The sequence below is a fragment of the Hemisphaericaspora subhashii genome, assembly GCF_019202705.1.
Source record: "Hemisphaericaspora subhashii strain CBS 10753 chromosome Unknown scaffold47, whole genome shotgun sequence".
Lineage (NCBI taxonomy): Eukaryota > Fungi > Ascomycota > Pichiomycetes > Serinales > Debaryomycetaceae > Hemisphaericaspora > Hemisphaericaspora subhashii.
Window position 1 is genome coordinate 89,497 of NW_026057303.1, and position 12,311 is coordinate 101,807.

Consider the following 12,311-nt stretch of genomic DNA (forward strand, 5'->3'; position numbering starts at 1 on the left):
GGTACAAACTGACAATCAGATAAATCAGCTACTAGAAGGAGAAGGAGTTATCATCATGTCTTATCGTTTTTCTTTTTAGCTAATTATCATATTCTATAAGATTCGTCTAGCCCTAATTCTATCGATTTCTATCATCTGATGCTCCAATTGTAGTAAGAGATTGTTGTACATAGGGAATAGATCATACATATTATAATGTCTTCTTGTCAGCTAAACAAAGATAACTTCTTCCTCTTGTGTCTCAAAATTAAGAAGGAGGCTGAGTCAATAATTTTTTTACTATTGGTTTCTTATACTTAGCATCCACGTGAGGTAACTCTTTAGGGGTCTAATGGTATAAATCACCCGTTGATTATTCGTCATTAGAATGTAACGTCACAAAGCTAACTGTCGTAGATAAACCCAATTGTTCAAACTTTAGGTTTTAATTGGATCACGCGACAGTTGTTTAGTTTTGTGGCATATGCTTCAATGTGCCGCTCATTCGATTCCCCTGACCTTAAAGCCGAGTTTGTCAACGGCACTAATTTTTATGAAACTCTGCACAATGCTTCTTCCTTGTTACCTCTTTACTGTTTATATCTGATTATTTTACAACCTACAGGGGGAGTGGATTACTTCAACCTATAGTTGTTCCGCCTGAGAGTAAATTTCGCTAACCTTTTGGTTCTTTAAGTGCTTGTTTATTTCCTCCAGTATTGTAGGCGAGTTCTCTGCGAGTTTCTTTTTTTGCAACCAACTTCAGCCAGGGTAGATGGCTTTGAAATTGCTTGCTTCTTCTTCCTCTAAGGAGACAGCGAGGAGCTCTGTTCCCCACTTTACGGTCATGCCAATTCCCACTTGTTTATGTGTTCTAATTTGCCAAGAGAAACCAAGTCGTTCCATATGCTTCTAAAGTCAGAAAATGGCAAATTCGCCTTGCTCCAACTGTAAATATTGGAAGCTGTTAGGTGGGCTCATAAGAAGACGACTAAGAGACTCACAACCACTCAAATTGAATTCGTAATCATATTTACGTGTTATATTTCTATAAATACAATTTATATTAAAAGTCCTATCTATAATTTCATTCTATTCTAGAGGTTGGCAATTTTTCCACCATCTTTTGTTGTAAATTATCAGGCAATTACACCGTTGGTGACATTCCCATCAACAATTTCTAATGCTGCTTTACTCAATCTGTTCATCACTGCCAATCCTTCATCTGATTCATCTATCCCTTCAACTAAAATCAAATCAACATTCAACTCATCCACTTCTCTTAACAATCTAAACAAATTTCGTGATATATCACTTCCTGAACTACCCAAATCTCTCTCAATCTCTATTTGTGGTTGACTAGCAAAATGTCTCGATTTCAATAATGCTATTTTCTTATTTTGTGGACCAATATCATTCTTCTTTAAATATTGATCAATTTCATTAATTCCATCTTTACAATTAGTAAATAATACTACTTTTGCATTTGGTGAATAATGTCTATACTTCATCCCTGGAGTTCTAACAGCTTCTAATTTCCCAGCTGTCTTTTTGGCCAATACGATATTTTTCCATTTCTCACCTCCAAATTGTTTAATTTCTTCAACTGAAACCCCACCTGGTCGCAATAACATTGGAGGATCAACCAATCCATCCACGACACTACTTTCAACTCCAACATCACACGCACCCCCATCCAAAATTAAAGGGATCCTCCCTTGTAAATCATTATATACATGTTGGGCCAACGTAGGACTAGGTCTAGTTGATGCATTTGCAGAAGGAGCTGCAATTGGGGTATCACTAATGGCAATCAATGCTCTCGCTACGGGATGACTAGGCATTCTTACAGCAAATGTATCTTGATTTGCAGTGACTAATGAAGATATTGGTGAATTTGGATGGATTGGTAATAATATAGTCAAAGGTCCTGGCCAGAATTTTTCAATTAATGGTTTATAAATTTCTGGTATTTCATAATCTGATGGTAATAGTTTTCTTTTCAATTGATCAATGGATGATATATGAACAATTAATGGATTGTCTGCTGGTCTATTCTTGGCTCTATAAATAGATCTCACTGATTCATCACTAAGGGCCGATCCAGCTAATCCATAAACTGTCTCTGTGGGGAATCCGATTGCATTATTAGTTGTTGTTAGTTCATTAGCTGCAATATCTAAATTATCTTTGGTTTCTTGATCAGATATTATGGGTAGATTATTATCTGAATTGAATGCGATAGATTCTGGTCTAACGTTTAATATTCTAGTAGTAAATGACGACATTTGTGTATAATTCCTGTATTGCTGTTGATGTTTCAATATTGTTAGTAGTTTAGTAATATGTTTCATTTATCGCATGCTTTCTAAAATGTTGAACAGATTATAGTCGATGATTCAAGTTTTCTTGCTTTCAAAAGACTCATCACAAATTTTTTAATATTTTTTTTTCGGGTGAGAAAAAGAAATCATCATACTAAAAAATATTAACCTCGTAAATTACATCCAAACTTCAACTTATCAGCTATCTAATATTGTACTGGCACTCTCAATAGATTGTACAGATCTACATCCAAAATTCAAAGTTCTGGTCTTGCCCCGAGATCCTTCTACAATCTAGGTTTCAGCATTTATTTCATTTAAAGAAACTACATATATATACAAGGGTTTTAAAATACTAAACACTCGGTAATTATCTTTTTTTCATGATCAGATAAATGCTCATAATACTTTCTAAAATGACCCAAATCTTTACCAGTACATTCTTTGAAGAATTGAACTAATAAATTCTTTAATCCTTCATCCCCTTTTTGATCTTCATGTTCTCCACCATCATCTTCTCCATCAGATTCGACATAAGATTTCAATTTTTCAAAATTAGGAACTCCAATATCTTCCATATCTTCCCAACCTTCATCATCCCCATCTTCATTGGCAATATTTTCAGGTAAATAATCTTCAGCATTTGGTTGTTGACATTGAAATTCTAATTCTCCACATAATAATTTCAAGATTTTTAATGAGGCAGGAATTTGAGTATATTTATCAGGCATTGATTTTGCCATTGATCTAGTAATGATTAAATCTCCATCATATGGGATTATTTCTCCATTAACAATAAGATTCTCAACTCTTGAATCTCCCAATGTAAAAATCTTACCCAATGCAATTGAATTTTGTTTGATGTGTTCATATCCTCTAGTTACTTCATATGATTCAAACCAAATTGGTAAAATAATTTCCAATCCATTTTTGGTACCCTGTGGAGTTTCAAGATTGATGTTATTACTTAAGAAATTAATCATTTCTTCTGGGGAATTTAAGACCAATTTACAAAATACCATAATTAAATTTTCAATCGTTATGGATTCCTTGGCGACAACTAATCTCTTTACTGTAGCTTCTAATATTTGGGTTAAGAATTCTGAAGAAAGATATGATTGATATTTATCAATTAATGACAATACAATGGATCCACAATTATTGGCAGCACTATCAGACAATTCCGGTGATAAGAATTTATACACAATAGACATCATACAATCAATCCCTGATTCCCTTGTTTCTGGATCTTGATATTCAAGGAATAATTTTGATGCTTTTTGAATAATATGATTGAAAACCTCACCTCCACTTTGTAGAATTTGATTATCGAATGATGATAATAATACATTCTTTAAAACGGGGAATGCATAGTAGAATATTTGTGAAGGTAATCCATCTTCCGTTGGAGGAACAGATTCAATAATGATATTTAATAATTCCATGGCTAAGTATAATTCAGGAGAATATTCAACTTGTCCTTGACTTATTTCACGTTTCATAATATCAAATATAAATGGTAAGGATTTTTCACAACCAATCAAATAATCTTGAATGGAAATATTCGCCAATAATGAAGTTAAACAATCCGATGCATCTACTATCAATTGAACATTGGCTGGATCTTTAAAGGAAATCTTCAATATAATATCAACAACATTAGTACCTTCGGCAACTTGAACTCCGGTAGCATTTGCTGGATCGATTGTGATTGCATCTGTGATTGCTTCAAGTAATGCTGGTAATCCATCTTCTTCACAATCTTCAATTAATGAAGCTGCTAATCTAAAAATTGATATTTGTATTTCTTTTGGATTTTCTAAGTCTGTGGAAAAGTCAACAACATGTTTATAATATGTACAACTTACTAACGTAGAAATCTTGATAAATTCCATTGCTTCTTCATTTCTATTAATAACTTGAGATGAAAATGATATCATTTCCAGAAATGCTTTGGATGCATACTGTTTCATGTCACTGAATTTTTCAAAGAATTTCGAAAGCAAAATAAAACATCTTGAGGTGATTAATGGTTGGTCATATGTAATAAATTTTGTAAATGTATTCAATAATCCCAAAGTTGAAATATTAGATTGTAGTTCAACATCATCATTTGCAAACATACTTTCCAAAATGAATAATTTTGCTTCCAAGACTCTCCAATCTTTATCAGAATGAAGATCATTGGTAATATATGCAAATACCTCTGAGGAATCACTATCATTTAATTCCCCAAGAAGCTCATAAACATAATCTCTGGCTCTTGAAACGGTAGATAATCCAGTTATATCACTTACATAAGTATTTATATCTGCTTCATATTCTTCAATGGTTTGCTTTGTCAATAAAGTAGTCTGGATTAAATCTGTTATGAACTGTTGGGATGGGACTACATCTCTTATAGCAATGTCAAGTTGGGTACATGAAATAGTTTGGATTAATTCGCCAATAACATTATTCATTATTATGGAAGCTGGGGATTGATATGAAGTTTCAGATACTTGAATGTTTTTATTTTCTTCAACCATTAATTCTTTGAATACGTTAGAAATATAATGGAAATCATCTAATGCTAATTTCAATATTCTTGCTTTAACATCTTGAGGAATCTTTTTATGGAAATCACCAACCAAAGTGCTTATAATAGTATACACTAATGTTCTTAAGTTCAATTCAGTCAACAGAACAAACGACTCAGTTGTAGACTTTTGATAAGAAGTTTCCAATAACTTTATAAAGATTTGGAGGAAATTTCCAACATGATTGATAACAAATTGTTTTCGTTCTGGACTATTAAATGCTTCTGGACTTCTCAAAATGGCAACAACGCTTGAATATAACTTAATTGCCTGCGCTTTGACATCCGCACTCAAGTCACGGGATAATATATTATTAATATGATTGGTAATTTCATTTGCAATCCCCCCTTCCCAAAATTGTTCTTCAGTAATCAAATCATCAAATAAATCAGTTAAAACATTTAATCCACCAATCAATGCATACTCATTATCAAAACTGGTGGTTGCCTGATATAACTGGTTTAACAACTCTGGCCATTCGTCGGGATAATCAGCTGAAGCAATCTGAACAATAGCATAAGCACTACCACTTCTCAATTTTGATTGAGCTGATGTGGTTGCTAATTCAAGTAATTTGGTACGAATTATTTGTTTTAATTCTTGATCAATTGGTGGGCCAATAAATGATTCAAATCCTAACGACCAATACTTTGGGACTAATCGCTTTAAATGTAATAAACATGCTTGTCTAATATCAAGAGGATATTCTTCATTGAATGCCAGTTCAAGAATGACGCGTGCTGCTTGTGATGGGTCTTGTTGAACGATTTGGTTAAATTCAATTTCTGCTGATTTTCTAATATTATTTTCTGGACTAGTTTGGTTGACTATAAGTCCAATCAATAAGTCAGACATTTTGTAAATACTATCAAATTTGTACAATTGAACAAGATGAAGAAGAAGAAGAAGGGAGTGTTGTTTTTCATTTCATGGTTTGATTTTTGGGATCTCTTGAGAGATCACCCAATTTGCGACATATGTCGCCAAAACAGATATGCGACATAAATTGAGTCATAGAGAGAGGAACAGAGCCTTTTCATTCTTAGAAAGCTTAATAGGTGCTTCCCATCGTTGTTCAATTCTATGGAGAGTATGTAAGAGTGGAAAGTGAAAGCAAGAAATTCTAAGCTTGGAAATATATGGGTAACTAATTAAGGAGTGTATGGTTGGCTACCAAGTGTTGCATTAGCAACCCAAGAAAAGAAGATCTCCAGATTTCTTAAGACTCAAAAAAATCATCAATTGCCACTTTACTTTCCTTTTCATCAAAAACAGTAACACTTATTAACACTACAATACTAAAGCAATGTTTGAAAAGTCTACATATCCAGCATTAGAAGAATTGAAACAACCGTTATCACCAGAACAATTAATAATTCTTAGAAATCAATTACAATCAGAAGAACCAAATCCATCAGCCCAAACCAAATTCAACTATGCATGGGGGCTAATCAAATCCAACCACTTAAGACAACAGAAGGATGGGATTGCAATCTTAGTAGAACTTTATAAGTCTGAAGAAAGTATGAGAAGAGAAGTATTGTATTATTTAAGTTTGGGTTCTTTTAAAGTGGGTGATTATACGAATGCAAAACGTTATGTTGAAGCTTTATTAGAATTTGAACCTGATAATTTACAAGCAAAATCATTGTTAAGTAATATTGAAGATAAGATAACTACTGATGGATTGATTGGGATAGGTATAGTAGGTGGTGCATTGGCTATTGGTATTGGATTGATTGGGGCAATGGTTAGAAAAAAGAGACATTAGATACAAGAAGTTTAGCCAATGACTTTTAAAGATTATTTGTGTGTGTGAGGGTTTGTGTATTTTTATAGGTTTAGATTTTATTAATCAATGGTTATCGCACTTTTGAGATTTTTGTATGAAGTGAAATTTTTTTACTGTAGTCTTCTGTCTCCTATAGATCATGGGCAATGAGTTGGGAAACAATATAGCAAAATGCGTTATTGAAGAGTTCAACAGACTAAACCTAAAATCTGGGAAGCCAGTTACTCGATCCAATGGAATTAAGGAATGGACAGTATTAGCTTCAGTTGTTGCCTTAGTTGAAGAGGAGATTATTCCAATCACATTATCAACAGGCGTGAAAGCACTACCAGACAAAACACGAACATACTCACATGGTCTAATGGTTCATGACATGCACGCAGAAATACTATCGTTAAGGTTATTTAATTGGTATTTATTAGATGAATGTACTAAACTTCGAAGTAACCCATCGGATAAATCTAGTATACTTCTTGAGAGTGAGGGAGATTATTTCAAGCTTAAGCCTGGTATCAAGCTTGCATTATTTATATCGGAGCCGCCATGTGGAGATGGATCAATGCAGTATTTATCTTCTACTTTGGAAGATAATAAACCTTGGGAAGATGTACCCAAGGAACCTCCTAAGAAGATCCAAAAACAAGATGTACATAGAGGAAGAAGTAATTTTGATAAATTAGGCATAGTTCGTACAAAACCAGGAAGATCAGATAGTTTAATTACCCTCTCTAAATCTTGTTCTGATAAACTTTGTTTAAGACAGCTTATTGGTATTACAAATGCAGTGACATCAAGTTTATTCAAGGAAGAGATTTATCTTGATTATATCGTAGTCAAAGGGATGCATTCTGAGGATTTTCAAAGATGCTTTATTTCTAGATTCAAATTGCCTGGGGCACATCATTTAAAATTAATTGAATACGATTCGGATGAATACGAATATCATAAACCCAACGCCGGGCAGAATATGGTACCGGCTCCACTTTCGCTACTATGTGTTCTTCCCACTAAGATGGTTCAAGTTCTAAATAACGGCGTTAAAAATGGATCTTTTGTTAAGAATAAGCCGCCTAGAGCCGGTGGTGAAAGTATCATCTGTAAGCGCAGTCTTGTGGGAAAATTAAAGGAATTGAAGTCTCTAGAGTGCAAAGATTATAATGAATTAAAGAGCTCTAATAAGAAACGAGAAAGTCTTAAAACCATTGGAAAGGAGACCCTAAGTAATTGGGTTTCAAGTGGTAGTGATAATTTTGAAATTTTATAAAATGGTTTCTAATTTGTATATTGGAAGAAGGACATAAAATCTATAGAAGTCTTATATTCTAATCTGAATCAGAAGCAGATCCTGATTCCTCTTCATCATTATTTTGTTCCTCTTGGAATTGTTCCAATTGTTCCGCTTCTGTTGGTTCCATTGATATAGCATATTCCGAACTTTCCAATAACTCGTGTAATTTTTCGTGTTCTTTAGAAACATAATCCTTAGGCTTAAGATTATGTTTATCTTTAATTCTTGGATCAGATCCAGCATCCAAGAGATTATCAATCACAAAGTATCCATGTTCAGGTTCATCATTGTTTGTATATTTAACTGCTAAATGTAAAGGTGTTTCACCTTCTCTATTTTGAGGATCAATTTCAACACCTTCTATATCCAAGACAATGTCTATAAATTCCCAGTTACCTAAATGACAAGCTAAATGCAATGGTGAATTATCTGTTATTACTTCTCGAGTATTATTGATTAATTCTGCTAATTTTTCATGATCATTATTGAGTTCAGATTTGATTGATAATAATAACTCGGTATTGTTTCTTCTAGCCGATTCTAATATTTGTTCTGAAAGAGAAGCTCCTTCAATCACTGGTGGTGCTGGACTATCTGTCATTATGATTTATATATGCAAGGGGGTAATTAAAAAGGATGGATAAAAGTGGCTATGGACTGAACGATTAAAAGAACAAATTCGGTACGATTCAATTTGTTGATCGGCAAAAAAAATATCGACTCTGCCACACAAAAAACACGTTAGAAATATATAGAATGCCTTGAAAAATTATTAGATACAGAATTTTACAATAAGTTAAGATTAGATTCTTTTAAAAATCTAATGGGAGGAAATCCTTTATTTAAATGACCTAATAATCTATAAGAATAGTACAAAAAATTGTTTGCCCTAAGCATCACTCAACTACTAAGTAATTCCTTACAATTGGATCTAACAATACAAATCTTAATAATCACTGGAAAAAACGATGTGTTTTAAATTCGCACTGATTAAATTTCAACTGGTTTAACTTTTATCCGTTCCTTATCATCATCATCAAACAAAACTAAAAAACAAAACTTATCATGGTCAGACCAATTATATCTCCTTCAATCTTAGCTGCTGATTTTGCCAATTTAGGTTGCAATTGTAAAAAAGTTGTCAACACTGGAGGTGTTGAATGGTTGCATATTGATGTTATGGATGGACATTTTGTTCCAAACATTTCATTTGGATCTCCAGTCATTAGTAGTTTAAGAAAAGTTTTCCCACGTGACGATGCAAAACCAATTGTATTCGATTGTCATATGATGGTCTCTGAACCAGAACAATGGATTGCTGATATTGCAAAAGCTGGTGGTGATCTGTATACTTTCCATTTTGAAGCTACTAAAGATCCAGCTAAAGTCATTAATTTGATTAAACAACATGGATTGAAAGCTGCAATGGCGGTTAAACCAGGAACTCCAATTGAAGAAGTTTATCCATATGCAGATGATTTGGATATGGTATTAGTTATGACTGTTGAACCAGGATTTGGTGGTCAAAAATTCATGCCTGATATGATGGAAAAGGTTGAAAAATTGAGAGTAAAGTATCCAAACTTGGATGTTCAAGTAGATGGCGGTTTAGGTAAAGATACCATCGAACCTGCAGCAAAAGCCGGTGCTAATGTTATTGTTGCTGGTACTTCTGTCTTTGCTGCTCAAGATCCAAAGGAAGTTGTCGAAATTTTAAAAGAAACCGTCTCCAGGGAAATTGAAGCTAGAGCATCCGCTTGAAAGGCTTCTCTAGGAGTTTGATAACTTTCTCATTTATCTTATAGAAAATTTATTAAATGTAAAAACTTATTATTTATAAACCTAATATACACACATGCATCCCATTCAAAAAATAAATCCTTAAAACGCTTGAATTCCCAAAGTAGTTCCTTCAGCATCTGTAGGTATTTGGTATCCACCCTTAGCGTGATTTTCAATAACACTCCATAATGCTTTCTTGGTTTGTTCTAATTTTGATTCAACTTCTTCTGCAACTTCATTCTCAATTTCCATAGAAACATCGTCACTCTTATTCTTGATATTATTGGCAAAATATTTTTGATTCCTGGTAATCTTCTTGGCTCTCTTTTTAGATAAAGTATTCTTAATCATAATATTAGTTGGAGCTGGAGTTTCGCCTGTATATAAAGCCAAAGCATTTGATTCAGATGGTCTTGGTGCAGTAGTGGCCTTGTCAGCATATCTGGATGTAGAAGATCTGGTAGCTGGATTCTTACGAGCACGAGCAGCTCTCTTTGCTCCTAATGCTTTGGCATGGGAATGTGCCAGCATCTTGATCTTTGGTTTGTTTATAGCATTCTTTCCGGCCATCTTTAAGTTATATAATAGTATTAATGTTTGAAGAATAAAAATATCAAGTGGATGATATAGTTCAAATAATTATCACAGAAATCTTTGGGTAATCTCATCGCGCAAAAAAAATGTCTCCTTTGAGATTAGAGTGCAAAAAAAAGAAATTCTCCCGGGGGTGAGTCGAACACCCGATCTCAAGATTACAAATTTGAGGTACTAATTACAGTCTCGCGCTTTAAACCAACTAAGCTACCAGGAGTTTTTTTTCAATTTTTTTTTTCGGGGTCTTTATCTCAGGTCATTTCACGTGACATTCGCATGACTTTCACATGATTTTCACGTGAATTTGTCATAAATTCTCGTATTTTGTTCGTAAATCATTACTTTTACGAATAATGTCTCAAAAATACCAAATCCGACATTTCTCCAGGACCTATTTTCCAGATAACTGGATCATTATCATTGCAAAGAATTGTGTTGTTGAGAAAGGATGATCTGGGTGATGATCTCCAAGATGGATTTTGCTTTATCAAGACATTTTTGTCTATAGAATGGTCGAACTAGAAAATCTCATATCAGATGTTCTCGGTCATTTGAATAATTCACAAACCAAGTCTTTATTCTCTCTTACGATATACGTCAGTCACTCACACCTGTTGTATCTACAGAACCGGAATAGATAGGGTAGTAGCTAATGCTATAAACACATTTATTGTATTTTCCTGTAACTCAAAGCAAATAGTTGAGAAGTTTGAATCTCAATTAATAACCAGTTTTGTTTTTAATATCACGGATAGTTGTTCTTGTATGTTATGAATACCTATAAATTCCTAGTATTCTTGTAAGTTGTGTTCATTCTACTTATTTTGTTGTACAAGAATGTGTTTTCCAGCTTGAGAATATTTTAGTTTTAAAAATTTTCGCAGCCAATTTGTAGAAAAAAAATCAGATTTCAATTAATTTAACAAAATTCAGAATTTTAGTTGATTTTGGAATAAAGCTATGAGGTTGATCTTAGAACACCATTACTATAGGATTCGTCTCTTGAATTAGCAACTAAGCACCCAATATAGAAATGTTATTTAATGAAGACAAGTTACATTCTCTAGTAGAGGAATAGATTGCCTCCTCAAATTATTAGACAAACTAGGTAGGACTCAAAAGCAAGCTATGCTCCTTATAAGATAAGGCAATACTCCGATAATCACTAGCAAATTCTAGTCCATAACTCAAAAGTATCAATGCCGAAGTCCTGCTTCATGACGAGAAACAATGAAGTCTTTGCTTTTCGCATAACTTTCTCTTTTATCTCTTCTTTTTACTTTAATATTCTCAAGTTATAAATCAATCTTAAACCAGCCGCCCAAATGTTATTCAATGCAGTTAACTGCTTGTTATGCATTTAAGTTACAGTATCAATTATTGTATAATATTTCATACAATGTGGTTCGATCATACGGCACCAAAAAAGCGTGTTTCCGAATCGACATTGCAACATTGCAACCTGTAAAGGGTGGGAAAGAAAAAAATACACGGGAAAGCCACGTCACAGCAACTTTAGAAGATTCATTTAAATTACCCCTGATTCTTTTTTCATGAAATCTCAAAATTCATTAAACCCCCCTTTTCTCTCTTTAATTAGTTTACCAATAAGTACAATCAAACTTCAAATATGGGTACTGAAAAGGTCCCTAGATTCCTTCAGAGGAGCAAGAAACCTCAATTGATAAGATGGTTCTCTGTTTTCTTAGCATTGGGTCTTGTTTATCAAATAAGCAAAGTTAGTTTCACCGTCAACCAAGAACTTGATCCAAAAGTAATTGTTCTTAATGCCCTTGAAACCAATTTAGCAGGCAATTGGTCCGAGAAATATACAGCGGAACCTCATTTGGCTGGTACCAATTATGGACTTGTTGAATGGACTCAACAGAAGTTTGAAGAATATGGATTTGAAGCCACCATTGATCCTTATGAAATTTACGTGAGTTATCCAAAAGATCATGATTTGAACCTCT

General features: G+C 33.5%; 7 protein-coding genes across 7 annotated transcripts; 3 read left to right on the forward strand and 4 right to left on the reverse strand. All coding sequences in view use genetic code 12, as the record gives it.

Moving 5' to 3' along the window:
• Positions 1–1,118: 1,118 nt before the first annotated feature.
• J8A68_003168 (threonylcarbamoyladenylate synthase) lies at positions 1,119–2,267 on the reverse strand (the record flags this gene model as incomplete). Its single annotated transcript, XM_049406995.1, has 1 exon — positions 1,119–2,267. The coding sequence occupies one exon, from the start codon at positions 2,265–2,267 to the stop codon at positions 1,119–1,121; it is 1,149 nt and encodes a 382-aa protein (XP_049263568.1).
• A 383-nt stretch (positions 2,268–2,650) lies between these two features.
• J8A68_003169 (uncharacterized protein) lies at positions 2,651–5,737 on the reverse strand (the record flags this gene model as incomplete). The annotated part of the gene is made up of 1 exon (XM_049406996.1): positions 2,651–5,737. One exon carries the CDS (start codon positions 5,735–5,737, stop codon positions 2,651–2,653), a length of 3,087 nt encoding a protein of 1,028 aa, XP_049263569.1.
• Positions 5,738–6,188: 451 nt separating this feature from the next.
• Positions 6,189–7,938, forward strand: J8A68_003170 (tRNA-specific adenosine deaminase; the record flags this gene model as incomplete). Its single annotated transcript, XM_049406997.1, has 2 exons — positions 6,189–6,632; positions 6,811–7,938. The coding sequence occupies 2 exons, from the start codon at positions 6,189–6,191 to the stop codon at positions 7,936–7,938; spliced, it is 1,572 nt and encodes a 523-aa protein (XP_049263570.1).
• A 58-nt stretch (positions 7,939–7,996) lies between these two features.
• J8A68_003171 (uncharacterized protein) lies at positions 7,997–8,563 on the reverse strand (the record flags this gene model as incomplete). The annotated part of the gene is made up of 1 exon (XM_049406998.1): positions 7,997–8,563. One exon carries the CDS (start codon positions 8,561–8,563, stop codon positions 7,997–7,999), a length of 567 nt encoding a protein of 188 aa, XP_049263571.1.
• Positions 8,564–9,027: 464 nt separating this feature from the next.
• Positions 9,028–9,723, forward strand: J8A68_003172 (ribulose-phosphate 3-epimerase; the record flags this gene model as incomplete). The annotated part of the gene is made up of 1 exon (XM_049406999.1): positions 9,028–9,723. The coding sequence occupies one exon, from the start codon at positions 9,028–9,030 to the stop codon at positions 9,721–9,723; it is 696 nt and encodes a 231-aa protein (XP_049263572.1).
• A 120-nt stretch (positions 9,724–9,843) lies between these two features.
• J8A68_003173 (uncharacterized protein) lies at positions 9,844–10,314 on the reverse strand (the record flags this gene model as incomplete). Its single annotated transcript, XM_049407000.1, has 1 exon — positions 9,844–10,314. The coding sequence occupies one exon, from the start codon at positions 10,312–10,314 to the stop codon at positions 9,844–9,846; it is 471 nt and encodes a 156-aa protein (XP_049263573.1).
• Positions 10,315–11,968: 1,654 nt separating this feature from the next.
• Positions 11,969–12,311, forward strand: J8A68_003174 (uncharacterized protein; the record flags this gene model as incomplete). Its single annotated transcript, XM_049407001.1, has 1 exon — positions 11,969–12,311. A coding segment is annotated over one exon (343 nt), but the record flags the coding sequence as incomplete, so codon positions are not given.